This window comes from Bubalus bubalis, chromosome 2 (assembly GCF_019923935.1).
Source record: "Bubalus bubalis isolate 160015118507 breed Murrah chromosome 2, NDDB_SH_1, whole genome shotgun sequence".
NCBI classification, from domain to species: domain Eukaryota; kingdom Metazoa; phylum Chordata; class Mammalia; order Artiodactyla; family Bovidae; genus Bubalus; species Bubalus bubalis.
In genome coordinates, this window is record NC_059158.1 from 43,984,904 (window position 1) to 44,012,821 (window position 27,918).

Sequence of the window (27,918 nt, forward strand, 5' to 3'; positions counted from 1 at the left end):
GAGCTTGTGCAGTCTTTGCAAAAGAAGAGCAAAGCTGTCCCTAGAATATTCCACGCCTGATTTGCCCCTGGGAGCTGGTCTAGTTCCTGGGACCTGGGCTAGTTGCTGGAGGAACACTGAATTAACTTGCAAAGGCAAGCGAGCGGCGGCCCTCCCCTCAGAGTGGCAAGCGCGCCGCCCAGCGGCGCATGCTCGCTCGTCCCTCCCGGCCCGCCTCTTCGGAAGCTAGCGACGCCTAGTGCGCAAGCGCCGTCTGTGCGCGCCGACTCCTCCCTCAGGGGCGGAGTCAAGCGGGGCCTAACATGGCGGCCAGCCGCTACCGGAGGTTTCTTAAGCTGTGTGAGGAATGGCCAGTGGACGAGACCAAACGGGGCCGGGACTTGGGCGCTTATCTGCGGCAGCGGGTAGCGCAGGCCTTTCGGGAGGGAGAGAACACCCAGGTGACCAGGCTGTGGGGCCCGCCTGCGGCGGGGAGGCGGTCGGGGCGACGGGACAGGAGGACGAGGCGGGGCGGGGCCACGAGCGGGCCGGCGGCGGGCCTGCGCATGCGCGCGCCTTAGCTGCCCGGGCGCACGTGCGCGGGAGCCCCCTAACGCCCCGAGGCCTCGCGGAGAGCGGGGACCCTGTCTTCTGCTGGGCGCTTTCACCCGGCTGCACTTTGCAGGCTCATAAAGAAGCTTTTTAAAATCCTGTAGCCTGGGACCGTTCGACCTTACTGAATCAAAATCTCTAGGGCTTCTGTTTTTAAACGCTCTCGATGACTCAGGGTGCAGCCAGGTTGTCCCACGGCACCAGCCTTAGGTGATGACAGTCATAGGCTTGTTGCTCCCCTGACACGATCCCAGTACCTCTGAGTGTTGTTCAGTGATTGAGCTGTTGTCCAAGGACCTCCGCAGGACGCCCGCTAAGTCTTGGTGTGTCCCCTGGGCCCCCCTAACCCGTGCGGCACGTTTGAGCCCTCACGCTCTGCCTCTGTGTGTGAGTAGTGGACCTGTGTTCTTGCTCTCCTCCAGGTCAGTGCTGCGGCTCTGGGATTTGTTCATTCACATAGCACGTGCTTATGGAGCACCAGTTATGTGCCAGGAACTGCCAGGTGCTGGGGAGACAGCAGTTAATTAGATGAGGTCCCACCCACTTGAAATTTGTTTACGTCCTAGTTCAGGACTCAGTAAGCAAGTAGACATACCTAGGACAGTCTAGATGAGTGCTGTGATGGGTATGAGATAGAGTACCATGGTAAAAGGGTAATTTTAGGTATGATAGATAAAGCTTTACTGAGGAGGTGAGACATAGATGAGGCCTAAGAGAAGACGATGAGCCTGAGCTCCTGGGTGCAGGGTGGTGCTGTTTATTGAGTTGAGGAAGAAGCAAGATAAGGAGCAGGTGGGGTGTGGGAAGAGCATCCTGAATTTGGTGTTCAACGTGTTTAACTTGAGACGCGAAGTGAATTTACTTCCAAGTGCAAATGTCAAGTTGACAGTGGGATATTTGAGCCTGGGGCTCAGACAAGAGGTCAGATACATGAGATGTGATATGTATGTACACACATATTCTGAAGAAATGACTTTTTTGAAATTTGGCCACAACCTGTCAAAGCAGGAACGTTGCCTTTTTTGAACTTAGCCCAGCCCAGAGCCAAGCCAGCCTCCCTGATGGAACAAGAACAACGTGCCCAGGGCATCACAGGAACCAAGTGCTGACCGGGTGGTGGGCGTGGACTGGATGTCTGGTTCAGGGCTTCGGGAATGGGGCGAGGGTCCCACAACAATCAGGGCCTTCACACTTCCTACAGTGGTCTTCACTGGCCCAGAGTATAAGGATCTTGAAGGCAGGAGTCATAACTGTTCCCAGCTCTGCGAATCCCATAGTCTTTCTAGGGCTCTGCACCCTGTGTGTTTTCAGTGTGAGCTTCCCGAGAATAGAGACGGTGCTATTTTTATCTTTCTCCCCAGAGCGTCTAGCATAGTTCCTGGCACATAAAAGACACTCAGTAAATGAATGAATGGGTAAATAAATTATGATTATGGCTCATGAGACAAAAATCATTTGAATGTAGCTGCAGATGTAGCAGATCTAGATGGAGAGAAGTAGTGAAGAGCGAGATGGGAGTATTTCTGTGTCCTGAGAGGTGAGAATTAATTTGAGAGCTCACTCTGTGGGGAACTGCAGGAATGGCAGAAGAGGGACAGAACCTGGTCCTTATTACCAGGGAGGTTATGGTTGGGCAGGCACGTGACTAAACTCGGATGAAATTCGAGTGGTGAAACCAGCCAGCAGAGAAGCTGCCAGAGGTTAGAGCCTGGGAAGGTGAGATTCACCTACTTGACTGTTAGAGGAGCCAGAGAAAGAGGATTGAGCTTTCTCTTTTGGAGGTGTCATCCCTTGTCATCACTTAGGGAGACGGTTCTGAAGAGTAGAAGGCCCACACAGATTTGAGTCATGGCTGCAGATGGACTCACGGCTCGGTTGATGGTTCCCGAGCTGCTGATGAATGCGTCCCTGGTAGAGTGAACCGGTGCATCACGGTGGCAGCAGGCGCATTACTCAGGACCTCTGTCGTGGTCCCTCATCCTTCTGTCACCTGAGAATGCTCCCAGGCTTAGTAAATCTTTGCGGTAATTTTTAAAAGGAGCAGTCCCTTGCTGGAATTGAGAACAGCGTTGAGTCACTCCCACTGACACCCCCGAGTCATTTATAAAGACCTTGAGAAAGGTGGTTCGTTAAACTGGCAGCCAGGAGCAGGCATTCGACCCAGTCAGCTGATCGTTGTGGATCTCCCCCTTGGTTTTGCCGATTGCCGGAAAAACAGGACCCAAGTGGGAGGCTCTCCTCTGGAAAGACAGGACCGGAGGGGGCAGCTCTCTTCTGCAGCGTGTATGTTCCCATAGAGGGGAGGGACAGGCAGGCCTGCTCGCAGCCTCGTTGCTCCCTGCATCTGAATGGTAGCGCTGAACGCGTGCGTGGCACACTTGTGTGCATGAGCTCATTTAGTCTAATCCTAGTGCGGCTGAGGTGAGGTCACCACTGCTGTTCTCACTTTGCAAACAAATGAAATCAGAAAAGTGACCTATTTGGAGTTCCCTGGGAGTTAAGCGGTGGGACAGGGAGCGTGGTCTCCTTTGTGCCTGATCTTCCCTTAGCTCCCATTCCTCCCAAGTTATTTCTTCTTGTTAGAAAGGAGTCTTGTTCCCTGAACTTCAAGCCCTCCCTTCCCCTCGTTTCCTGCTCAGAACCTCTTTGGCCCATGGACAGTTTGGGCAAAGAATGAAACACCTCTCAGTTTACCCACCTGCTTTTCTTTGGCCCAACCCCTGCCTCCCCAATGCACACGGGGAAAGACCATCCTCAGGTGGAACAGGAGCACAGAAAAGCCAGAGCCCCTAGAAAGCAAATTAATCCTTCAGACCCAAAAGTGAAGTCACTCAGTCATGTCCTACTCTTAGCGACCCCATGGACTGCAGCCTACCAGGCTCCTCCATCCATGGGATTTTCCAGGCAAGAGTACTGGAGTGGGGTGCCATTGCCTTCTCCATCACAAAACCTAGCCAGGCCTAATACCATGGCCCCAGCCCTTGCCCTCCGCAATGGTTCACACCTGAAGCCAGAGCACAAAAATAGCTGCCTCCACTTATCCCCCAGCAGCTTGCCCTCTGGGGAATCTCATGGTCCACTCCACCCTCAGCTCACCAAGAGGGAGGGGTTGGTGGGAAGCGAGAACACTGCTTAACACCTCTTTCATCCTCCGTTCTATTGTGCAGTTTTTTAAAGTTAATGTTTATGGATTTTGCCTCCTTTCAATCCAGTTTCCTTAAGAGAGTGCATGTTCCCTGTAGCACCAAGAGATTAATAAAAGAATCACAACACGGGAGAAGGTGGCAAAACAACAGTAATTGTTGACTTAAGTACAGGGGAAGGCGCCAGCCCTTCTAATGAGTTCATTAGGTGCACAGGTGGCTTCCTGGCAGCGCCCACTTAACTAGAATGGGGCTCAGCTCGGAGGAGCCACCCAGGAAGGGGCTCACCCACCAGGGAGTTCTATTAAATACCCAAGTTGAAATAATAGCAGCCCCGTTTGAAAGGAGTTGAACTTTTGGGGGTTGGCAGTAATGTAGGAGATACATCCAGCTCCTCAGTGGGGGAACTGAAAGGTTTTCTCTCCTGTTTTCTCAGTCATCCAGTCAAGGCCTGGGTCTGTGGCTCAGCGTGGCGTCTGCTGGCAGGGGCCGCCATCCAGCGTCGCCCACCGTGTGGCTCCTCTGTAGTGACTGAGGCATGACCTGAGGGCGGATTGTACTATTTTTTAGTTGTAATATTGAGCCCACTGCAAAGCAGCCGTTGTGAAGAGAATCAGGCCTGAGGGAATGCAGATATCTCCGTCTCTTTTTCTCCCCTAGTTCTGGATGGAGCTGGGGGGAGTTTAGGTAGTGTTTAGACCAAGGCATGGCGGTTTTCTAGGCGTGTTCAGAGATGAAGGTGCGCCCACTGGCGATCTAGAGTGTCCACCGCTGTCAGCGGGGCCCCCTTAGAGATCTGAGGGTCTGCCTGTTGCCTCCTGGGCTAGTGCAGCTTGGTGAGGCTTTCACTCTTCTCTGATTGCCTGTGTCCCCCGGCACCGGACCCCAGCACCTGCTGCGGCCCAGCGAGGGCCTCTCCCCGCTGCCCCCTAAACTGGCCGTAATGTAGTCAGTGCTTTTTGTCAAGTATAGTTGATTTGCAGTGCTGTTTGTTTCAGGTATATAGCCAAGGGATTCGGTTATACGTATGTATGTTCTTTTTCAGATTGCTTTCCCTTATGACTTATTACAAGATACTGAATATGGTTCCCTATGCTGTGTAGTCGTCCTTGTTCATCTGTTTTAGGTATAGTACTGTGTATCTGTTAATCCCAAACTAATTTGTCCCTCCCCTGCTTCCCCTTTGGTAACCATATGATTGTTTTCTATGTGGATGAGTCTGTTGTGTAAATAAGTTCATTTGTATCATTTTTTAGATTCCACAGATAAGTGATATTTGTCTTTCTGTGACTGACTTTACTTAGGGTGGTAATCTCTAAGTCCATCCATGATGCTGCAAATGGCAGTATTTCATTCTTTTTTTATAATATCGCATTGCATGTATGTACTGCATCTTCTCTATCCGTTCCTCTGTTGATGCAGTTAGGCTGCTTCCATGTCTTGGCTGCTGTGAACATGGGGTGCGTGTACCTTTTCTAATTAGAGTTCTAGTCGTTTCCAGATATATGCCTGGGAGTGGGATTGCTGAATCATATGGCAGCTCTTTAGTTTTTTAGAAACTCTATACTTTTCTCCATAGTGGCTGAACCAGTTTACCTTCCCACCAGCAGTGAAGGAGGGCTCCCTTTTCTCCACCCTCTCTGGCATTTGTTGTTTGTAGGCTTTTTGATTGATTACCATTCTGACTCGTGTGAGGTAATCCCTTATTTTAGTTTTGATTTGCATTTCTCTTAATAATTAACGATGTTGAGCATCTTTTCATGTGCCTGTTGGCTGTCTGTATTACTTCTTTGGAGAAATGTCTGTTTAGTCTTTCGCCCATTTTTCAGTTGGATTGTGTGTTTTTTTGTTGTTGAGTTGTATGAGCTGTTCTATATATTTTAAAAATTAAGCCCTTGTCAGTTGCATTGTTTGAACATATTTTCTCCCAGTCCATAGGTTGTCTTTTCATTTTGTTATAGTTTCCTTTGCTTTGCAAAAGATTGTAAGTTTGATTAGGTCCTATTTATTTTTTCTTTTGCCTATGTCTGTTCTAGGAATTTTATAGTATCATGTCTTAGGTTTAACTTTTTAAGCCATTTTGAGTTTCTTGCTATGTGTGGTATGGGGAAGTAATCCAACGTCATTGATTTACAGGAGGCTGTGCAGCTTTCCCAACACCACTTGCTAAAGAGAGAATGTCTTTTCTCCATCCTGTATTGTTGCCTCCTTTGTAGAAGATTAATTGACCTGTGTATGGGTTTATTTCTGGGCTCTCTACTTTGTTCTACTGATGTATATGTCAGATTTTGTGCCAATACCATACTATTTTGATTACTGTAGCTTTGTGGTATAATTATCTGAAGGCAGGGAGGGTTATGCCTCCAGCTTTGTTCTTTTTCCCCAGGATTGCTTTGGCAATTCTGGGCCTTTTATGGTTAAAGATAAATTTTAGGATTATTCCAGTTTTGTGGAAAATATCATGAGTAATTCGATGGGGATTGCATTAAATCTGTAGATTGTTTTGGATAATATGGCCATTTTAACAATTTTAATTCTTCCAATGCAAGAGCATGGGATATATTTCCATTTCTTTGAATCATCTTCGGTTTCCTCTAACAGTGTTTTATAGTTCTCAGCGTGTAAGTCTTTCAGTTCCTTGGTCAGGTTTATTCCTAGGATGTTTTTTGTTTTTCTGATGAGATTTTAAAAGGATTTTTTTTTTTTTTTACTTTCTGATGTTTCGTTCCAAGTGTAGAGAAGCACAGTTGATTTCTGTACATTAAATCTTGTGTCCTGCTTTGTTGTTGTCATTTAGTCACTGAGTCATGTCTGACTCTTTTACAACCCCATGGACTAGCCTGCCAGGCTACCCTTCCATGGGATTTCCCAGGCAAAAATAATGGACTGGGTTGCCATTTCCTTCTTCAGGGGATCTTCCCAACCCAAGGATGAAACCCACAGCTCCTGCATTGGCAGACGGATTCTTCAGCACTGAGCTGCCTGGGAAGCCCTACCTTGTTAATTTCATCTATTTGCTCTAAAAGTTTTTGTGTTGAATCTTATGTTTTCTATTTAGGGGATCATATCTTCTTCATACAGTGACAGTTTTACCTCTTCCTTCTAATTTGGATACCTTTTAGTTTTCTTGTCTGATTGCTGTGACTAGGACTTCCAATATCATGTTGAATAGAAGTGGTGGGACTGGGCATCCTTGTCTTGTTCCAGGTTTTAGTGGGAACGCTTTCAGCTTTTCACTGTTGAGTATTGGTTGTGGGTTTGTCATAAGTAAACTTTGATTATATTGAGATATGTTCCCTCTATACCTTCTTTGATAGGAGTTTTTAATCATGAGTGGACATTGAATTTTATCAAATGCTTTTTCTGCACCTATTGAGGTGATCATGGGATTTTTGTCTTTTGTTTATGGGGTGTATCACACTGATTTGCGTATGTTGAGCCATTCTTACTAACTTTGGATGAATACAACCTGATGATGGTGTACGATCCTTTTTATGTGTTATTGGATTTGGTTTGCTAGTGTTTTTTTTTTTAATAGTTAATTTGTTTTTGGCTGCACCGGGTCTTTGTTGCTGTGCATGGGCTTTCTCTGGTTTTGGTGAGCAGGGAGTGCTCTCTGGTTGTAGCGTGTGGGCTTCTCACTGCGGTGGCTGTTCTTGTGAAGCACAGGCTCTAGAGCACATGAGCTTACACATTTGTGGCACGTGGGCTCAGTAGTCGCGGTACATGGACTCTAAAGCATGCGGCTTCAGTAGGCGTGGCACATAAGGTTAGTCGTCCCGCAGCGTGTGGGATCGTCCCAGACCAGGGATTGAACCTGTGTCCCCTGCACTGGCAGGCAAATTCTCAACCACGAGACCACCAGAGAAGTCCTGCTGGTCTTCTGTTGAGAATTTTTACATCTATATTTATCAAAGATGTTGGCCTGTAGTTGTCTCTTTTGGTGGTGTCTTTGGTTTTAGTATCAGGGTGATGGTGGCTTCATAGAATGACTCTGGGAGTGTTCCCTCCTCCTCAGTGTCTTGGGAGAAGGATTTGAGAAGGAGCAGTGTAAGTTCTTCTGTGTGTGTTTGGTAGTATTCCCTAGTGAAGCCATCTGGCCCTGGACGTTTGTTTGCAGGGAGTTTTTTTTATATTACAGCTTCCATTTCACTTCTAGTGATCAGTCTGTTCAAATTATCTGTTTCCTCTTGGGAACTCCCTGGTGGTCCAGTGGTTAGGACTCGGAGCTTTCACTGCCATGACCCAGGTCCAGTCCCTGGTCTGGAAACTAAGATTCCAGACGCCACACGGCACAACCAGAAAACAAAACAAATGACCTGTTTCTTGATGCAGTTTTGGTGGGCTGTATGTTTCTAGAAACATCCATTTCTTCTAGATTATCCAATTTGTTGGCAGATAATTGTTCATGGTATCCTCTCACGGCTTCTTATATCTCTATGATGTCAGTTATTTCTCCTCTTTCATTTCTTATTTTCTTTGTTTGGGTCCCCTCTCTTTTCTTCTTGGTGAGCCTAGCCAGAGGTTTTCAGTCTCGTTTCTTCTGACTTTCGGTTTGCTTGTTCTCCTTTTTCTAATTCTTTTAACTGGTGTGTTGGATTATTTGATATTTTTCTTGGTTTTTGAGGAATGCCTTCATCGCTGTGAACTTTCCACCAAGAATTGCTTTTGCCGTGTCCCATAGGTTTTGTCTGGTTGCATTTTCATTGTCGTTTGTCTTAAGGTATGTTTTAATTTCCTCTTTGACTTTGTCATTGGCCCCTTGATTGTTCAGTACCCTGTTGTTTAGTCTCCATGTAATCTTTTTTTTCCTGCCGTTTCTCTTTCTATGGTTGATTTCTTGTTTCATGCTGTTATTGTCAGAAAAGATGCTTGGAATAATTTCTGTCCTCCTAAATTTGTTGAGATTGTTTTATGTCCTAGTAAGTCATCGATCCTAAAAAATATTCCACGTGCACTTGAATGTGTATTCTGATTTTTCAGATGTACTGTCCTGAAAATATCAATTAAGTCTGACTGTTCTCTTGTCTCATTTAGGATCTCTGTTGCCTTATTGATTTTCTGTTTGGAAGATCTGTCCGTTGATGTCAGTTAGCTCAGTTGCTCAGTAGTGTCCGTCCGACTCTTTGCAACTCCATGGACGCCAGGCCTCCCTGTCCATCACCAACTCACGGAGCTTGTTCAAACTCATGTGCATTGAGTTGGTGATGCCATCCAGCCATCTCATCCTCTGTCGTCCTCTTCTCCTCCTGCCCTCAATCCTTCCCAGCATCGGGGTCTTTTCCAGTGAGTCAGTTCTTCACATCAGGTGACCAAAGTATTGGAGCTTCAGCTTCAGCTTCCAGTGAGTATCCAGGGTTGATTTCCTTTAGGATTGACTGGTTGGATCTCCAAGGGACTTTCAAAGTCTTCTCCAACACCACAGTTCAAAAGCATCAGTTCTTCGGTGCTCAGCTTTCTTTATAGTCCAACTCTCACATCCATGCATGACTACTGGAAAAACCATAGTCAAAGCAGTAGCTTTGACTAGATGGACCTTTTTTGGCAGAGTAATGTCTCTGCTTTTAATATGCTGTCTAGGTTGATCATAGCTTTTCTTCTGAGGAGCAAGTGTCTTTTAATTTTATGGCTTCAGTTACCATCTGAAGTGATTTGGGAGCCCAAAAACATAAAGTCTCTCACTGTTTCCATTATTTCCTCACCTATTTGCCATGAATTGATGGGACCAGATGCCATAATCTTCATTTTCTGAATGTTGAGTTTTAAACCAACTTTTTCACTCTCGTGTTTCACTTTCATCAAGAGGCTCTTTAGTTCTTCTTCACCTTCTGGCACAAGGGTGGTATCATCTGCATATCTGAGGTTATTGATATTTCTCCCAGCAATCTTGATTCCAGCTTCTGCTTCATCCAGCCCAGCATATCGAATAATATACTCTACATATAAGTTAAATAAGCATGGTGACAATATCAGCCTTGATGTACTCCTTTCCCAATTTGGAACCAGTCTGTTGTTCCATGTCCAGTTCTAACTGTTGCTTCTCGACCTGCATACAGATTTCTCAGGAGGCAGGTCAGGTGGTCTGGTATTCCCATCTGTTGAAGAATTTTCTACAGTTTGTTGTGATCCACACAGTCAAAGGCTTTGGTGTAGCCAATAAGGCTGAAGTAGATTTTTTCTGGAACTCTCTTGCTCTTCGATGATCCAATAGATGTTGGCAATTTGATCTGTGGTTCCTCTGCCTTTTCTAAATCCAGCTTGAACATCTGGAAGTTTACAGTTCATGTACTGTTGAAGCCTGACTTGAAGAATTTTGAGCATTACTTTGCTAGTGTGTGAGATGAGTGCAATTGTGCAGTAGTTTGAGCCTTCTTTGGCATTGCCTTTCTTTGGGATTGGAATGAAAACTGATCTTTTCCAGTCCTGTGGCCACTGCTGAGTTTTCCAAATTTGCTGGCATATTGAATGCAGCACTTTCACAGCATCATCTTTTAGGATTTGAAAGAGCTGAACTGGAATTCCATCATCTCCACTAGCTTTGTTCATAGTGATGCTTCCTAAGGCCCACTTGACTTCACATTCCAGGATATCTGGCTCCGGGTGAATGATCACACCATTGTGATTATCTGGGTCATGAAGATCTTTTTTGTGCAGTTCTTCTGTGTATTCTTGCCACTTCTTCTTAATATCTTCTGCTTCTGTTAGATCCATACCATTTCTGTCCTTTATTGTACCCATCTTTGCATGAAATGTTCCCTTGGTATCTCTAATTTTCTTGAAGAGATCTCTAGTCTTCCCCATTCTATTGTTTTCCTCTATTTCTTTGCATTGATCACTGAGGAAGGCTTTCTTATCTCTTCTTGCTATTCTTTGGAACTCTGCATTCAAATGGGTATATCTTTCCTTTTCTCCTTTGCCTTTCACTTCTCTTCTTTTCTCAGCTATTTGTAAATCCTCCTCAGACAACCATTTTGCCTTTCTGCATTTCTTTTTCTTGAGAATGGTCTTGATCACTGCCTCCTGTACAATGTTACAAAGCTCTGTCCATAGTTCTTCAGGCACTCTGTCTATCAGATCTAATCCATTGAATCTATTTCTCACTTCTACTGTATAATCATAAGGGATTTGATTTAGGTCATACCTGAATGGTCTAGTGGTTTCCCCTACTTTCTTCAATTTAAGTTTGAATTTTGCAATAAGAAGTTCATGATCTGAGCTGCAGTCAGCTCCTGGCCTTGTTTTTGCTGACTGTATAGAGCTTCTCCATCTTTGGCTGCAAAGAATATAATCAGTCTGACTTCAGTATTGACCATCTGGTGATGTCCATGTGTAGAGTCTTCTCTTGTGAGGGTTTACTATGACCAGTGTGTTCTTTTGGCAAAACTCTGTTAGCCTTTGCCGTGCTTCGTTTTGTACTCCCAAGGCCAAATTTGCCTGTTACTCCAGGTATCTCTTGACTTCCTACTTTTGCATTCCAGTCCCCTATAATGAAAAGGACATCGTTTTTGGGTGTTAGTTCTAGAAGGTCTTGTAGGTCTTATAGAACTGTTCAACTTCAGTTTCTTCAGCATTACTGGTTGATGTCAGAGGGGTGTTAAAATCTCTTGTTAGTATTGTATTCCCATCAGTTTCTCCCTTTATGTCTGATAGAATGTGTTTTATTTATTTAGGTGCTCCTGTATTGGGTTCATATATATTAGTAAGTGTATCTTCTTCTTGTATCGATCCTTTTTTCGTTATATAGTGTCCCTCTGTGTCTTTCTTTATGGCCTTTGTTTTAAAGTCTATTTTGTCTGATAGGATACTATGATCCCCACTTTCTTGTCATTTCTGTTTGCATGAAATCGTTTTTCCATTCTCTCACTTTCAGTCTGTGGTGATCCTTTGCCCTACAGTGGGTGTTTAACATGTTGTAGGCTCTTGTTTTATTATCCAGTCTGCCATTCTTTGTCTTTTGATCAGAGCATTTAGTCCATTGACATTTAAGGTAATTATCAATAGGTATGTGTTTATTGCCATTCTAAACCTCGTTTTCCTTTCTTTGTTCCTTTCTTTTAGTTTTTCCTTTTATGGTTTGATGGTACCTGTTTGCTTTAGACCAGTAGTCGTATAAGCTCAAACGCATTAAAAACAAAAAATCCACACTTTCTTATTCTACTCTCCCAAGTAAGAATGATGTGATTTTAATGTCCTGTTTTACATTTTCATGTTTATCCTTTTGTTGTTCATTGTGGTTATAATTGCTTTCACAAATTTTTTTTTCTGTTTTTTTTCATGTATGTTTTGGTTTATTTAAGTGATCTACAATCCTTTCATATATTTGCTTCTTCTATTGTGATTTTCCCTTTCCTCTAGGTTCTTGCTTCTCTTCTATTCAGAGAAGACCTTTCAGTACTCTTTTCAGGATAGGTCTAAGTATTGTGTATTCTTTTAGTTTTTGCTTGTCTGAGAGATCCATTCTCTCTCCTTCTATTTTAAATAATGATCTTGCTGGGTAGAGTACCTTAGGTTGCAGGTTTCTGCCTTTCAGGACTTTGACTGTATCTTGCTGCTCCCTCTGGCCTGCAGAATTTCTACAGAGAAATCAGCTGATGCTCATGGGGGTTCCCTTGTAACTTTTTTGTTTTTCTCTTGCTGCCTTAAAGAGTTCTCTTTTTATCTTTAACTTTTGCCATTTTAATTATGGTACTTCTTGGTGTAGGTCTGTTTGGGTTCATCTTGTTTGGAACCCTCTGTTCTTCCTGTACTTCGATATATGTTTCCTTCTTCAGGTTTGGCAAGTTTTTAGCCATAATTTCTTTAACGTTCTTCTTCTGAAATCCTTATGCATAGATTGGCACGCTTTGTATCCCATAAGCTTTATATGTTTGCTTTCATTTTTTTTTTCCATTTGTCTTTCTGCCATTCTAACTGATTTCCGTTATTTTGCCTTGTTAACTAAAAAGATGTACAATGTGAGAGTTGCCAGTTGTGTTTCATTTGGGGCAAAATGAGGACTGCTGGGGGATGGCGCCTCAGAGAGCTCCAAGAGACTGCTGCAAAGAGGTGGTGGGGAAGGTCAGTATATAAGATTTTGGTGAAGAGGGGGTTCAGTGCAATTAAGTGCTTACTTTACAAAAGGTTTTCTGCTGGTCAGGAGGAGCTGATGTCACCATGAAGGGAGTTAGTGCTTTTCTAGATATGAAGAGATGCAAGGGTTGGGATTGTGAAATCAGTTCCTGCAAACACCTTACTGTCTAGACACCCGCTCCACCAGTTGCCCTGGAGCACAGAGTGCCCCCCTGTCCACCCTGAACTCCCCTCAGGGCGTGTGGAAGGCCAGCGGCTGCAGCAGCGCGGGGTTCCGCCTCCACAGAGGCGGGCGGCAAAGGCCCGTGTTGCTGTTCAGTCGCTAGCAAATGCTCTTGGCAAATGCCAGTTTGTAGTTGACAGTCTTCCAGATCACTTATTCATTCTTCTGCATTACTTGGTTGGCTGTTTATTGCCTTTAGCTTAGTTTTCATCGGCAGTTGAGCTCTCTGATTTTGAGCGCCTCTTCTTTATGTTTGTTTCTGTTCAGTCCCTCAGTCGTGTCTGACTCTTTGTGACCCCGTAAGCTGCAGCAGCCAGGCCTCCCTGTCCTTCACCATCTCCCAGAGCTTGCTCAAACTCATGTCCATTGAGTCAGTGATACCATCCAACCATCTCATCCTCTGTTTCCCCCTTCTCCGCCTTCCTTTAATCTTTCCCAGCATCAGGGTCTTTTCCAGTGAGTCGGCTCTTCGCATCAGGTGGCCAGAGTATTGCAACTTCAGTTTCAGCATAAATCCTTCCAATAAATATTCAGGGTTGATCTCCTTTAGGACTGACTGATTTGATCTCCTTGCTGTCCATAGGACTCTCAAGAGTCTTCTCCAGCACCACAGTTCAAAAGCTTCAATTCTTCAGCACTCAACTTTCTTTATAGTCCAACTCTAACATCCGTACATGACTACTGGAAAAACCATGGCTTTGATTAGATGGACCTTTGTCGGCAGAGTGATGTCTCTGCTTTTTAATGTGCTGTCAAGGTTTGTCATAGTTGCTCTTCCAAGCAGCAAGCGTCTTTTAATTTTGTGGCTGCAGTCCCTGCCCACAGTGATTTCGGAGCCCAAGGAAATAAAATCTGCCACTGTCTCTGTTGCAGGAAGGGGCACCGCTTCCAGGGCCCCAAGTGGGCTCTTGTCTGACACTCAGAAATGAACTGTCCGAGGAGACACACGAGCTGACAAAGCAAGAGACTTTATTGGGAAGCAGTGCCCGGGTGGAGAGCAGTGGGGTGAGGGGACCCAGGGGAACAGCTCTGCCATGTGGCTCACAGTCTCCAGTTTTATGGTGATGGGATTAATTTCCGGGTTGTCTTTAGCCGATCATTCTGACTCAGAGTCCTTCCTGGTGGTGCACACCTTGTTCAGCCAAGATGGATGCCAGCGAGAAGGATTCTGGAAGGTGGTTGGGCACGGGGCGTCCCTTTTTGACCTTTCCCAAACTTTCCCTGTTGGTGGTGGCTTATTAGTTCCGTGCTCCTTACCAGGGCCTCGTGTCGTAAACCTGTGGTGCCTGGCCAGGGCGGGCAGCTTGGGCCAGGGCGCTTTCCCTAACATTTCTTTTTCCCCACCTGTTTGCCATGAAGACTGGACGCCATAATCTTAGTTTTTGAATGTTGAGTTTTAAACCAGCTTTTTCACTCTCCTCTTTCCCCCTCATCGAGGCTTTTTAGTTCCTCTTCACTTTCTGCCATTGGAGTGGTATCACCTGCTCATCTAACACCGTGCATTAGTCGCTCAGTCGTGTCTGATTCTTTGTGACCCCATGGACTGTAGCCTGCTAGGCTCCTCTGTCCAAGTGGTTCTCCAGGCAGGAATACCGGAGTGGGTTGCCATTTTATCTGAGGTGAGTTCCTTGTTACAGTCACCTGCATTTCTGTTGATCGCCTTTCTTAATTCCTTCACCGTTTCTTTACCTTTCTTTTGAACCCAGGATCTGGTAGACTGGAGAGGTGTGTTTCATTGTTTGTTCTTTTAGGGGATTTCTCTTGTTCTTATCATTGAGAAAGGTTCCTCTGCTTTTTTTTATTTTATTACATTACTGTGACTCTGAATCTAGGGAAAGCGGTTATCTACTATGATCATGAGCAGCTGTTTTTAAATGGGAACACCCTGTGTAGCCTGTGTGAGTCGAATGTGTTTGGTGTGAGGGCTGTTTTTGTTAAGAATGCCTGCCGTGCCCGCTCGCAGTGTGCTGGCCCATGCCCCCTGATGGCAGCGTGGCTGACGTGGTGACCACAGCCTGCCCTGGATGCTGGGCAGGGCCTCCTCTTTGCTTTGTGCTTGTCACAGCCCTGTTAGGGGCAGGGTCTAACTCCCAGTTGTTGCAGTGGAAGCCCCAAATCCAGTTGCAAGCTGTGGTTTGAGGTCGGTGGGACTGGCATGCTCCCACTGGCAAAGGAGCTGCTGTGTGCTCCTCCCCAGGAGTTGTCTCCCTGGACACGTGTTCTGTGACATTTCCTGCCACCTGCTTTGCGTGCTCTCAGAGTACACTGTTGTTGGCACTGCCCTCGGCCCCACCTCTGCTGTGGGAATACCAGTAATCAGCTCAGATTTCAGCCCCGCTTCCCTGTATGTGTGCCCACAGCGTTTGTTATTGCTGGCACCAGACCTGCCCCAGCTAGGGGAGCGCCAGTAATCAGCTCAGGTGTCCCCTGGATGCTGCTGCCGGCATAAATTTGCTGGTCGCTCAGCCTCCAGGAATCGGCTCAGATTTCAGCCCCGCCTCCACGTGTGGGCAATCCACTGGCACTTGCACACTCCCAGAGCTCAGAGGGGCAGAGCCGTGCCCACTGGGACACCCTGAGAACAAGGTTGCTGTGGCGAGCTCGTCCCGTCCCCCCACCCCCACGTTGAAGGGGTGGCTTCTATGGCAGACCTAGGCTCTGTCCTGACGTGCACCCCCCGCCCCGCAATTGCAGCTCAGACCACACTGCAGGCCCTTTGGGCTGCCTCTGCACAGCCCAGGCAAGCCCTCTGAAGGCCCAATGCCAGCCCCAGCCATTCTCCACGCCAGCAGGCGTGTGTCCCGGGTGGCTGGGAAGTGCAGCGAGGGCGCCCCTGCTGTCTTGCTTGTCTCCCTCTTCCTGCCTTCCACAGGCTGGTGCTGCACTCTCCTCTGAGGCTCCCTGTCTTCCAGTGGGCCTCCCAGTCAGTGAAGGGGCTTCCCAAGATGAGGGAACCTTTTTGCTTTGAAATGAAAGCTTCCTCCTGTCCTGATGCCTTTTATTTTTATTTTTTCATCCCATTCAGTTATGTGGTGATTGTTCTTACAGCTTTGGTTATACGAGCTCTTCTGCCAGTGTTCAGTGGGTATTCTGTGAACTTGTTCCACATGGAGATATTTTTGATGTATTTGTGGGAAGAGATGAGCTCAACATCCTTCTATTCCGCCATCTTGATCTCTGCCCCCAGTGGGTATTTTTTTGCCTGTGCTGAGTCTTTGTTGACACTCAGGATTGTCTCCAGTTGCAGTGCATGGCCTCCTCGTTGCAGTGTCTTCTCTTTGCACTGAGCATGGGCTCTAGGGCATGTTGGGGTGTGGTGCGTGGGCTGGGGGGTATGGCGCGTGGGCTGGGGGTGTGGCGCCTGGGCTGGGGGTGTGGCGCGTGGTCTTCAGGATTTGTGGTGTGTTAGCTCAGGGGTTGTGGCATGAGGTCTTCAGGGGTTGTGACCCATGGTCTTCGGGAGTTGTGGCGTGTGGGCTCGGGGGTTGTGGCACATTGGCTCGGGGGTTGTGGTGTGTGGTCTTCAGGGGTTGTGGTGCGTGGTCTTCAGGAGTTGTGGCGTGTCAGCTTGGGGGTTGTGGCGCGTGGGCTCGTGGGTTGCATGTGGTCTTTTCAGGGGTTGTGGCGCATGGACTCGGGGTTGTGGCGCGTGGGCTCGGGGGTTGCGTGTGGTCTTTTCAGGGGTTGTGGCACGTGGGCTCGGGGGTTGTGGCATGTGGGCTCGTGGGTTGCACGTGGTCTTTTCGGGGGTTGTGGCGCGTGGGCTCGTGGGTTGCACGTGGTCTTTTCAGGGGTTGTGGCGCGTGGGCTCAGGGGGTTGTGGCGTGTGGGCTCGTGGGTTGCGCGTGGTCTTTTTGGGGGTTGTGGCGCGTGGGCTCGGGGTTTGTGGCGCATGGGCTCGGGGGTTGTGGCACGTGGGCTTGGGGGGTTGTGGCGCGTGGGCTCGGGGGTTGCGTGTGGTCTTTTCGGGGGGTTGTGGCGCGTGGTCTCGGGGGTTGTGGCGCGTGGTCTCGGGGGTTGTGGCGCGTGGTCTCGGGGTTTGTGGCGCGTGGGCTCGGGGGTTGTGGCGCGTGGGCTCGGGGGGTTGTGGCGCGTGGGCTCGGGGGTTGTGGCGCGTGGGCTCGGGGGTTGTGGCGCGTGGGCTCGGGGGTTGTGGCGCGTGGGCTCGGGGGTTGCGCGTGGTCTTTTCGGGGGGTTGTGGCGTGTGGGCTCGGGGGTTGTGGCACATTGGCTCGGGGGTTGTGGTGTGTGGTCTTCAGGGGTTGTGGTGCGTGGTCTTCAGGAGTTGTGGCGTGTCAGTTGGGGGTTGTGGCACGTGGTCTTCAGGGGTGGTGGCGCATTGGCTTGGGGGTTGTGGTGTGTGGTCTTCAGGGGTTGTGGCGCGTGGGCTCGGGGGTTGTGGCATGTGGGCTCGTGGGTTGCACGTGGTCTTTTCGGGGTTGTGGCGCGTGGGCTCGGGGTTGTGGCGCGTGGGCTCGTGGGTTGTGGCGCGTGGGCTTGTGGGTTGCATGTGGTCTTTTCAGGGGTTGTGGCGCATGGACTCGGGGTTGTGGCGTGTGGGCTCGGGGGTTGCGTGTGGTCTTTTCAGGGGTTGTGGCGCGTGGGCTCGTGGGTTGTGGCGCGTGGGCTCGTGGGTTGCACGTGGTCTTTTCAGGGGGTGTGGCGCGTGGGCTCAGGGGGTTGTGGCGCGTGGGCTCATGGGTTGTGCGTGGTCTTTTTGGGGGTTGTGGCGCGTGGGCTCAGGGTTTGTGGCGCATGGGCTCAGGGGTTGTGGCACGTGGGCTCGGGGGGTTGTGGCGTGTGGGCTCGGGGGTTGCGTGTGGTCTTTTCAGGGGTTGTGGCGCGTGGGCTCGTGGGTTGTGGCGCGTGGGCTCGTGGGTTGCACATGGTCTTTTCGGGGTTGTGGCGCGTGGGCTCGTGGGTTGTGGCGCGTGAGCTCGTGGGTTGCATGTGGTCTTTTCAGGGGTTGTGGCACATGGACTCGGGGTTGTGGCGTGTGGGCTCGGGGGTTACGTGTGGTCTTTTCAGGGGTTGTGGCGCGTGGGCTCGTGGGTTGTGGCACTTGGGCTTGGGGGGTTGTGGCGCATGGGCTCAGGGTTTGTGGCGCATGGGCTCGGGGGTTGTGGCACTTGGGCTTGGGGGGTTGTGGCGCGTGGGCTCGGGGGTTGCGCGTGGTATTTTCAGGGGTTGTGGCGCGTGGGCTCGGGGGTTGTGGCATGTGGGCTCGTGGGTTGCACGTGGTCTTTTCGGGGGTTGTGGCGCGTGGGCTCGGGGTTGTGGCGCGTGGGCTCAGGGGTTGTGGCGCGTGGGCTCGTGGGTTGCACGTGGTCTTTTCAGGGGGTGTGGCGCGTGGGCTTGGGACTTGTGGCGCTTGATCTTCAGGGGTTATGGTGTGTGGGCTCAGGGGTTGCGACTCTCAGGCTGTGGAGCACAGGCTCACCAGTGTGGCAAACAGGCTCAGTCGCTCTCTGGCATGTGGGATCATCCCAGATCAGAGATCTAACCTGTGTCTCTTGCATTGGCAGGTGGAAGAGCCACCAGAGAAGCCCCCTCAGTGGTTCTTAACCTTTGAGAACCTAGTGCCCTGTGGATGAAAGCACAGACACAGGGCTTGTTAGGCATCTGGTGGCTTCCCAGGCCTTGGAGCCACTTAAGCCCCTAGACCATCCTTGTCCCCCTGGTTTTTCAAGCCTCTTCCTCCCAGTCCCCCGATCCCCATTCCCGAGTCCGGCTCTGAAGCCTGCTCTTCACAGTGAGCGCCTCGGACTCTATCACTCTGAGCTGTCACTGCAGTGGAACCCAGACCTCCCCTGCCACTCCTGCCGCGGGAACCAGGCCTCGTCACTAGCTTCTGCCTCTGATCTCCTGTAACTCTGGCACTCAGTTACACTCTCTCCTGGTCATTTTTTATTTTTATTGTGTGTGTATCTTGTCTCAGCTTGATCTTCAGCTTCTCTGGAGCTGAGGCTGGGTCTTTATGTCCCCTGGCAGCCGCCTAGCAGAGCACTCTACATAGTAGGTGCTCAAGAGAGATTTTTACTTGAACTCAAGGGAAAAGACTCCCATAACAGAATGAACTCAGTTCAGAAGTTCATTACCAAGTCATGGAAACCTTTTCTCATAGATCCTCCTGGACCGAAGCCAGCCCTACCTTAATTAGCAAAGCAGTCTGCAGCGCCCTTTCCCAAAAGTGCTTGTGCGCCCTTGTGCGACGAGCACAGGGGCCTGTACCAACTGCTGTCACCGCCCGAAACTCAATTTTGAAAATCGAAATCAGTGCCTGCGGCAACAATGTAGATTTGTATGTATAAAAGTTTAATATGGTAAAGAGAAATTTACTGACGACTGAGCAGGGGAAATGCAAAAGGAGCGAAAATAGAGCCATAAAGGACACTTTGTCAGTTGAACATCTATTTTATTCACATTTAGGGAGCAGAGCTGAATTTTTCACAATATCCCTTGCTGCCTTTTTCAAACCCAGTGCTGCTATTAGTCCTAAAATGTCCGTAATCTCATTAGGTGTGAATGCAAAATCAGGTAATTTAAAGCTTGTATATGAGAATGTTTCTTAAAGTGCACAGTACACTTCATCAGGGAAAACTGTTTCAGAATTCAGTGTTTGTGCTGGAATCTGTGAATAAAGTGTAGGATGTAGGTATGTGGTAAGGCTTCTGGAATTAGAGAATTGTTTCTACCGATGTACTTTTAAGTAGTAAATAAGACTTATTTTGTAATTGCTGAGCTTTGGTTGGATGTGACTAGAACCCCAGAATTGGCCATGGTTCCATCTCTGCTTAGGCGGTAATAACTGGCCAGAAACTGCCATACCTCAGCTCCCATCACCTCCACTGAGCCACCTTTATGGCCTTGTATAGACACCTTCTGACCTCAAATGGGAAATTGAGTGACAAGTTCATTTTTTGGTGGTTGGTCATTTAGAGGTGATTGTCAGATTATTCAGTGAGCTCCAGACATTACGGAAAGTGTCTGGGAGACTCTCTCTTTAATACTGAAAGGCTTTTGAAAGGTTGAGGGAACCCAGAGGGTCGCCTTGCTGTTTGAGCAGCGCACTGCAGGGTGACCCCTTCCTCTCTCTGTCCCTCCCCTCTGCTCGCCTGCTCTTCCAGAGGTGGGAAGCGCTGGGCAGCAAGGGGACCCCCTGCCCTCCCCCCAGGGTACAGAGGAGGTGGCTGAGCAGGCCTCCAGCCCCCGACACCATCGCACTCAGAGGAGGGGCAGGCGGGGACTCCTGGCAGGACCCTGAGGGCGAGGGTCTGGTGGGAGCTCAGACTGGGGAGGACGCAGCGCACCGGCGGTCTTTGCGCGGCGCGGAGCCAGGTGGGGTGCTGGCCAGAGTCACACTGTGAGAGGTGGGTTGGGACAGTGGTCAGTGGTGCAGGAGCGAAAGGTCAGGACACAGGGCCTGCAGGTGGGGGGCAGGTGCTGCAGGCGGCCACTCGCCTGGCAGACACAGGGTCGGTGTGTGATCTCCGCGGGGGTGACCGTGGAGCACTTGGGGCCCACTGAGAGCCATCAGAGTCAGGACTGGAGGATCGACTAGGGCCGGAGCGAAGCTTCGGTAGTCACTTCCGCCTCCAGCCACACCCCGCAGTCACACCAGCAGCACTGATCTACTGCTGTCCCCTCAGCGTGGGCACGAGCCGGCCCCGTGCCTGGAGAGCAGCCGTCCCGTGGGGACTACTGCCTGCCCCCGCCAGGGTCCTAGGTGGGTCTTCCTGGCTCCGCTAGTGGCGTCGGGGTGCCCTCCACACGCCCTCACTCCGCTGTCGCGGGGCTCATCCTGAAGTCTTCTCTTTCGCCTGGTAGGTAGTGCAGCGAAGGCCTGTGTCTACTGTAACTGTTGACTGCTAATAGAATCCACCTTCGTTAGCGTCCCAGGCCCTGAATTCAGAGCAGTCCAGGTGTTACCTCACTTCTCCTCACATCACCCTCAGATCTTTTCTTCTAAAAGAAAGGTTAATTTGGCCAGTATGCTTCAAAAATGTCAATACAGGAAAGACAAAGAAAGGCTGAGGTGTCCTGGCTGCAAGAGAAAGAAATGTGGCAGGTAGTGCTGGAGGCGAGCCTGGGCCTAAAGTACTTTTTTCCTACAAGGATTTTTACTGAGACAGTTGACAGAGTTGGAATATGGACGCTGGGATAGATAGAAGTATTGTGTCGGTGTTAAACGTCCTGAATTTGCTCATGGATCTGTGGTTATATGAGAGAATGTCGTCATTCTCAGGAAATTAAGTGTCAGGAGAGAGAGGATTTGCCTGATACCCCAGAGCTCCTAAGTGACGGGATCCAGACACGGTGGTTTGACCCGCTGCTGCCCACAGCCATGGCCGCCTGCTCCAGCCTGGGCCGGGCACACCGGAGTTCTCGTCAGTTTAGAAGTGAACACATCCATCCAGTTGCCTTGTGACAGTCTACATAGTCGTCGCTAGAAGTCTGGCTGCTGTTACCCTTTTTCCTTTTGCGCCTTCTGTTCATCTGTCGTCTGGTTAGCTCTTAGTGTTGCACGCCCTGCCAAAGACAGAACGTTCAAAATGCTCTTCCCGCAAAGTGCACGCTGCAGATTCTTTTCCAGCCGGACTTTCTCTGAAAGCACTGCCTCGGGGAATCAGAACTCAGCCACCGGCCTCCTGTTTTTCCATCCGTTCTTTCTTTTCAGCCCTTTAACCCCGATCCATTCAAACAGTGCCTTTGGTCACTATTCAGCGAACACTGGCTGCCTCCTCAGCCCCTCAGCTCTTCTCTTCTGACGTGGCTGCCTGGGCGTTGCGCTGATAGGTGGCCTGAACCGGGGACTGGCGCGAGCAGAACTCAGTGGCAGATTGTCTCTTCTGTCTGCTGTAAAGTGGGGACACTACCTGACGCGCACACGGAGGCAGAAGCAGAGCCGCCTTTCTAAAACACTTAACTGCTGGCTTATTCATGTTCTTTCTTCTTCGAGAAAGGATTTCAGTTGGAAAAATCCATCATTTGAATTCTGGGAGAAAACATTGAAGAGAAAGTTTCATTCTGGGGAGCTTTCAGAATTCTTGGCAGAATAATATGAGGAGCTGTAGCTAAATACTGGCAAAGGCAGAAGGAAGGGAAAACTAGGAAGAGGCGTGCCAGGGGAAAACCCGCGTCTCCTCCGTGTGTCGCCCTTCTTCCCTGGAATTCCCAGGGGCGCCGCCGTCCTCCGTCTGCAAGGCATCCTGCGAGCGGGGCCCTGCCCTTCCCCACAGCAGCTGACTGACTCGCACTCTCGGTTCTCCTCAGTTCACCTGTCTCATCCTAAAACAAATTCAGCAGCTCCCTCCTCACCACAGATGAAAGTTCAGATGATTTTTTTTTTTTTTTTGGGCCTTTCATAAGAGAATCTGTATTGTGAAGGCTTAACTCACAAAGCTCTCTTTTTCGTTCCCGAGCACGCTCAGGCCCACAGCCAGGCAGCCCGCCCTGAGGCAGCCCGCCCTGAGGTGGTCCGCTCTGAGGTGACCCGCTCTGAGGCATGGGCCACCCCTGCCTCCTGCCTGTGCACAGTGCCCCTCCACCGGGAAGGCCCGCTCCACCGGGAAGGCCTGCTCCACCCTCCCCAACGCCCGTGCCTTCTGCAGAACCCTGCTTAGCCCCACGTCCGCCACCTGCTGACCACGCGGGAACTCGCCTCCTCTGCCTTCTTGCGGTCCGCACTGCACTCTGCGCTCCTGCCCACGTTGGATTTTACTGCAGTGCCTCCCACCTCGGTGGCTTGCTGATTCACACATCACGGGTGCCCCACAATGTTGATTTGCCGATTGAGTTTTTCGGCAGGTTGGGGGGTTGCTGAGGTGGAATCATTATTCCAAAAGGGAGATTTCTAACAGCAGGACCTGTGGCAGAGAAGCCAGCGCACAGCTGCAGGCCTGCTTCCTGGGAAGGCCTGACTTAGGTGGGGTCCTTCCTCAAGGTACAGGGTGCAGGCCGGGGTGCGGGCAGGGCCCGTTTGCTCACTCTCTCGGGGTTCTTTGTGTTTCAGGTTGCAGAGCCTGAGGCCTGTGATGAGATGTACGAGAGCTTGGCACGGCTCCATTCAAACTACTACAAACACAAGGTGAGTGGCCACAGGCTTCTCTGACCCCAGCCCTCTGAGGAGACAGCCAGTAAGGGCGAGGGAAATCCGATTACATGATGTTTTGTGTAGAATTGTGGTTTTGCTTCTTTCGAATGTAACCGGTAATTTCAACCAAGCCAACTAAGGCACTTGTTAGAGGCTTTTAGGTCACCTAAACGAAAGCTGTTTGTAATTTTTAAGAAAAGCCACGTTTTGTATGCCAGGGGGTGCTTCTGGGCGTGTCTGACAGCTGTTGGGTCTCACACAGATTTGCCCACCCTCCTGCCACACTGGTGGCAAAGCTGAGGTGACCGGAAGTCCTGTCGGAAAACGCTGGGCCGCTCCTCAGCCCTAACGCGTCTGCTGTCAAATTCCACTGTGTTTCTTCCCCAGTCTTGAAAAATGTGCTAACTCCACAAATACACATGGCCTAGTCTGCATGAAAAGGGGATTTCTCCTAAATCCTCGTGACCCAAAGTATGGTCTGGGAGCAGCAGCATGGCACTGCCCGGGGGCTGGTTAGAGACACGGACCCAGCCCCTCCCAACCCGGCCTGGGTCTCCAGAGGCCCAGGCGCCTGCTCGCCTCAGAGCCGCCGCTCCGGACGGCGCTGGTGTGGCCTCCAGGTGGCGCTGCTCCCCTCCCTCTGGCCTCTGGACACCCAGGGCCTGTGAACTGCCCTTGAGAGCTCGCCTCTCTCCACGATGTGGGCCCTGGGTGTGCCATGGAACTAATCTCTCCCCGCTTCCTCTCTGCCCCTGTGACCAGTACCCTCGCCCCAGAGACACAAGCTTCAGCGGCCTGTCCCTGGAAGAGTACAAGCTGATCCTGTCCACAGGTATGGGAAGCGCAGCTGCCGCTGTTTCTGGTTGGTTTGCAAATGGGTTTTTGAGTGGCCACGGGGAATCATCTAATAAGACAGCTTCGCTTGATGGAAAGTCTTGTGGAATAGCCCACAGGAAATTCTGAAGCTACAGGGCTCATGTTTTTTGGTCATAGAATATGGAGAAGGTCAAAGGCGTTATTTAAAAGAAGCAAATTTATCTTCAGAGCTTTTAAATTCAAGACTGGGCAGCAGGGAACAGGGGAATATGTATTTGCCAAATGGAAGTAGTTGAAATCAGGATGGAAGGAAAATTTTATTTTTATGGTCCTAAGAGGGCTTTATAAACAATGAGGGTTTTAATTAAAACAAAAAGCCATTCAGTGGACGTGTATGGAGACATGGGCTGTGGGTTAGATATGGGTTTAACTAGGTTTGTTTTGGAGTCCTTGACAGACCCTGATTAACAAGAAAGGAAATACCCTGCCTTGCCCAGCCCCTCCTTCTTCCCCATCTCCATTGTCACTGGAGGGGCACGTGGCGGGTGGTGGCAGGGGGAGCCTGGGTTGAAACAGGCAGGTTCTGGAAAATTACTATTTTTATTGCCAAGGACGCCGCATATAAAAATAGGCTAACCTTTTCTGGGAGGGCATGGCCCTGAAACATTTGCCTTCTGGTACTCGAGAAATTTCTGTTTCCTATTTCTCTGGTATCCTTCAGCCACTAAGGTTTGAGGATTTAGGCTTCCAGAAAACTCTTAGGCTTCTGAACAGATTAAAACCTGGTGGTGTCATCTGCCATTGTGTGTTGACCCTGATCCTATTTTTATTACAGTACTCTCTGAAAAACTGGGGTAAAGATACTTTAGCCAGGCAGAATTACTTTATTGGCAATTTTATGTATATCCAAGTGAATACACCCCCATGTCCCCAGGCCCATGTAATTACAAGCTTGGATGCACAGTGTTATTGTGAGGACCCCAAAGAGTTTAAGCAAAATTTGAACTTGAAATCAGAACAGAAAGGAGCTCTAGAGGCTCAGCCTCTGCCCTTTGTTAACCCTCGGGATGCTGGGTTGGGGGAAACAGGGACGCCAAGAGTGGGAGACGCGAGACCTCCCCGCTGGCTGTGCTGCAGCTGTTCTGGGACGGCGGGGAGCTCAGCCTTAGGAAACTGGCTGACGACGAGCTTTCACAGCAAGCCTCATGTTTTTGTTGTGACTCTGGAATCAGGTGACCGACTGTCTCCTCTGGCAGCGCAGGAGAGCGCCTTGTGCTGTCCGTAGTGAGGGTCTGAGGGTCTGGCAACGCTGAAACGTGGCCGCCACGTCGCTCCCGAGTATGCCCACCCTGGTGTGGGGTCCCGGAGTCTCTGAAGGAGCATCAGGGCCTGTTGGGACAGGGAGCCCACGGCATCCCGTTTTGTGCCCCACGAGGCAGCCTGGACTTCTGGAAAAGTCGGGGTAGGATGCTGGGCTTGTGGCTGGGGCACAGTGCAGGTCCTAATTTAGTCGAGAGTCCACTGACAATAATTGTAATAATGTAAGTTACCTTTTTGTTCAGAACAGCTATTCTTTTTTCTCCATAAGTTTCATTAAGAGATGGAAATCCAGGCTATGAAAATTAATGTGAAAATCTAAATTTAAAATATAAGTAAAATTAGGTATCGTAGAACTTTAGCCCTGGAGGGACTTTAGACCAGTGGTTCTCGACTAGGACGTGATTTTGCCTTGCAGGGAAACTCTGGCAGCGTCTGGAGACCATGTTAGTTGTCAGGCTTGGCAGGAAGGGGCAGTTCGCTACTGCCGTCCGGTGGGTCAAGGCTGAGATGCTGCCACAGTGCCAGGTCTGCCCTGCAACGAAGAGCCACCTGGCCCTAAACCTCGCTGGTGCTAAGACAGAAACCCTGCCCTGGTTGCTTAGGGGTGGGGAGGAGGGGTGGATGTGTTTTTAAGTGAAGGCCCCACTGGCTCCTGCTGCCTTCACGTCTGTGAAGATGGCTACCTTTTCTTGAATGTGGGCCAGGTGCCAAGTACATCACCTCCATTATTTCCTTTAAAGGTCACAACCTTTGGGGCTTCCCTGGTGGCTCAGCTGGTAAAGAATCCGCCTGCAATGCGGGAGACCTGGGTTTGATCCCTGGGTTGAGAGGATCCCCTGGAGAAGGCAACAGCTACCCACTCCAGTATTCTGGCCTGGAGAATTCCACAGACTGTATATGGGGTCACAAAGAGTCGGACCCAACTGAGCAATTTTTCACTTTCACTGGTAGCTCAATGGTAAAGAATCCTCCTGTCAATGCAGAAGCAATGCAGGAGACACGGGTTCAATCCCTGATCTTGGAAAATGCTCCGTGCCTCAGAGCAAGTAAGCCCGTGAGCCACAACTGAGCCTGTGCTCCAGAGCCCGTGAGCCCGAGGGCCAGTGCCCTGCTACAAGACAAGCCCCCAGTGGGAAGCCTGCCGACGGCAACCAGAGACAAGGCCGCACAGCGGCGAAGCCCCAGCACAGTCAGAAATCAGTAAAATTATTACAAAAGACAGCTCCCAACTTTGGAGGAAGGTGTTTATGTCTCCACTTCACAGATGAGGAACCTGATTGCTTGAGGGGCCCAGTGCGGAAGTGGTGGGTGGGGACGGGGGCCCAGGCCCGGCGCCCTCCTGGAGTCGAGCGTGTCCGCTCATCTCCGTGGTGTGGGTGGACGTAAGTGCCTGGGTTCAGACCCCAGCTCTGCCGCTTCCTGCCGTGGAGCCTGCTCAGGTTCCCTTACCCACTCTGCCTCAAGTCCCCACAGCTGTACAACGGAGACAGTCCCTGTGGCTCAGGTCGAGTTTTGTGACGAGCCTCAGGGTGCACGGGTTGCAAAGCTGACACAGCAGTGTTGTGTCCTGGCTCAGGTGGGGCAGAGCGGGCCCTGCTTGGATGCTGCATGGGGACCATGTGAGCAGAGGCCGCTGTCAGGGCGCGGTCTCGGCACACCAGTGCTCATCCACACTCGCGGTATTTGTCTGTTACCCTGCTTGGCTCGCTTCTCAGAAGTTGGGGCTGTGCACATCCTTTTTTCTGTGAAAAGAGGCATGTCTGTATGGTGAAAGCCCTTAACGCCAGCCTGTGTAATGATTTTACACTTCACCTTTTTTTTGTTGTCTTCTCCTTTTGCAGATACGTTGGATGAGTTTAAGGAGATGAATAAAGGCACGTGGAAGAAGCTGCAGGAGAAGTTCGCCCCCGGGAGCCCCGAGGGGAAGCACACAGCCTGGGCGCGGGCCCTGCCGCGCCCGCGCACCTAAGCGTGGGGTCTGTATGTTGCCACCGTCAATAAACGCCCTGATTTCCCCATCCTCGTGGTTCGGGAGTCTCGTCTGGCCTTCACAGAAAGGAAGCCTTTGTTTCTCTAAAGAAAGCTGCGGCCTGAGAAGGGATGCACGTTGAGCATCCGCCCACCCGCCGGTCAGGCTCGGCGTCCCTGGGAGAGGAAGTGCGGGTCTGCATCTGGGCCCGAGAGGGGAAGGTGACAGGGCCTCTGGGCAAGGTGCTTCCTGTGTGGCCACGGGGCCCCCACCTGCCAGCGGGGGTCTGCCTGGCTCCTGGCAAGGTCTCGGGCTCCCTTTTGTTGTAGGCACTCCTGGGGGAGAGCCAAACATAGCGGCAAGCACCGAAGAAGCCATCCTGTCCCGCTGCCAACAGAAAGCGGCAGCGCTGCGTGGCAGAGGGCTGCGGAAAGCCTGCTCGGCCCTCCGCCCTGACCTCGTGGAGCAGCCGCGTCCCAAGTCGGCGCGAGGGGCAGCGCAGAGTGCCCGGCGGGCCGGCTGGGGCCTTGGCTCGAGTCGGCCCAACGCTGGCGGCAGGTTCTGGGGGCGGCCACACGGCAGGACCTGGCAGGGACACCGCAGGGTCACTGCGTGACTCCCCAGAGCCTTAGTGCTCACCCATGGACCGCCACGACCCCACCTGAGCTTTCTTGTCAAGAACAGAGCTGAGAGC

The 27,918-nt window shown here is 50.3% G+C and overlaps 1 protein-coding gene across 1 annotated transcript; it reads left to right on the top strand.

Moving 5' to 3' along the window:
- Positions 1–252: 252 nt before the first annotated feature.
- Positions 253–27,275, top strand: LOC102406662 (ubiquinol-cytochrome-c reductase complex assembly factor 2). Its single transcript, XM_006050333.3, has 4 exons — positions 253–440; positions 23,039–23,113; positions 23,882–23,951; positions 27,097–27,275. The coding sequence occupies exons 1-4, from the start codon at positions 303–305 to the stop codon at positions 27,222–27,224; spliced, it is 411 nt and encodes a 136-aa protein (XP_006050395.1). The 5' UTR covers positions 253–302; the 3' UTR covers positions 27,225–27,275.
- Positions 27,276–27,918: the final 643 nt, after the last annotated feature.

Coding starts and splice junctions, on each gene's coding strand:
- LOC102406662 (XM_006050333.3), top strand. CDS start 303: ATGGCGGCCAGCCGCTACCGGAGGTTTCTTAAGCTGTGTGAGGAATGG. Junction 441..23,038: donor GGGAGGGAGAGAACACCCAG/GTGACCAGGCTG, acceptor TTTGTGTTTCAG/GTTGCAGAGCCTGAGGCCTG. Junction 23,114..23,881: donor CAAACTACTACAAACACAAG/GTGAGTGGCCAC, acceptor CCCTGTGACCAG/TACCCTCGCCCCAGAGACAC.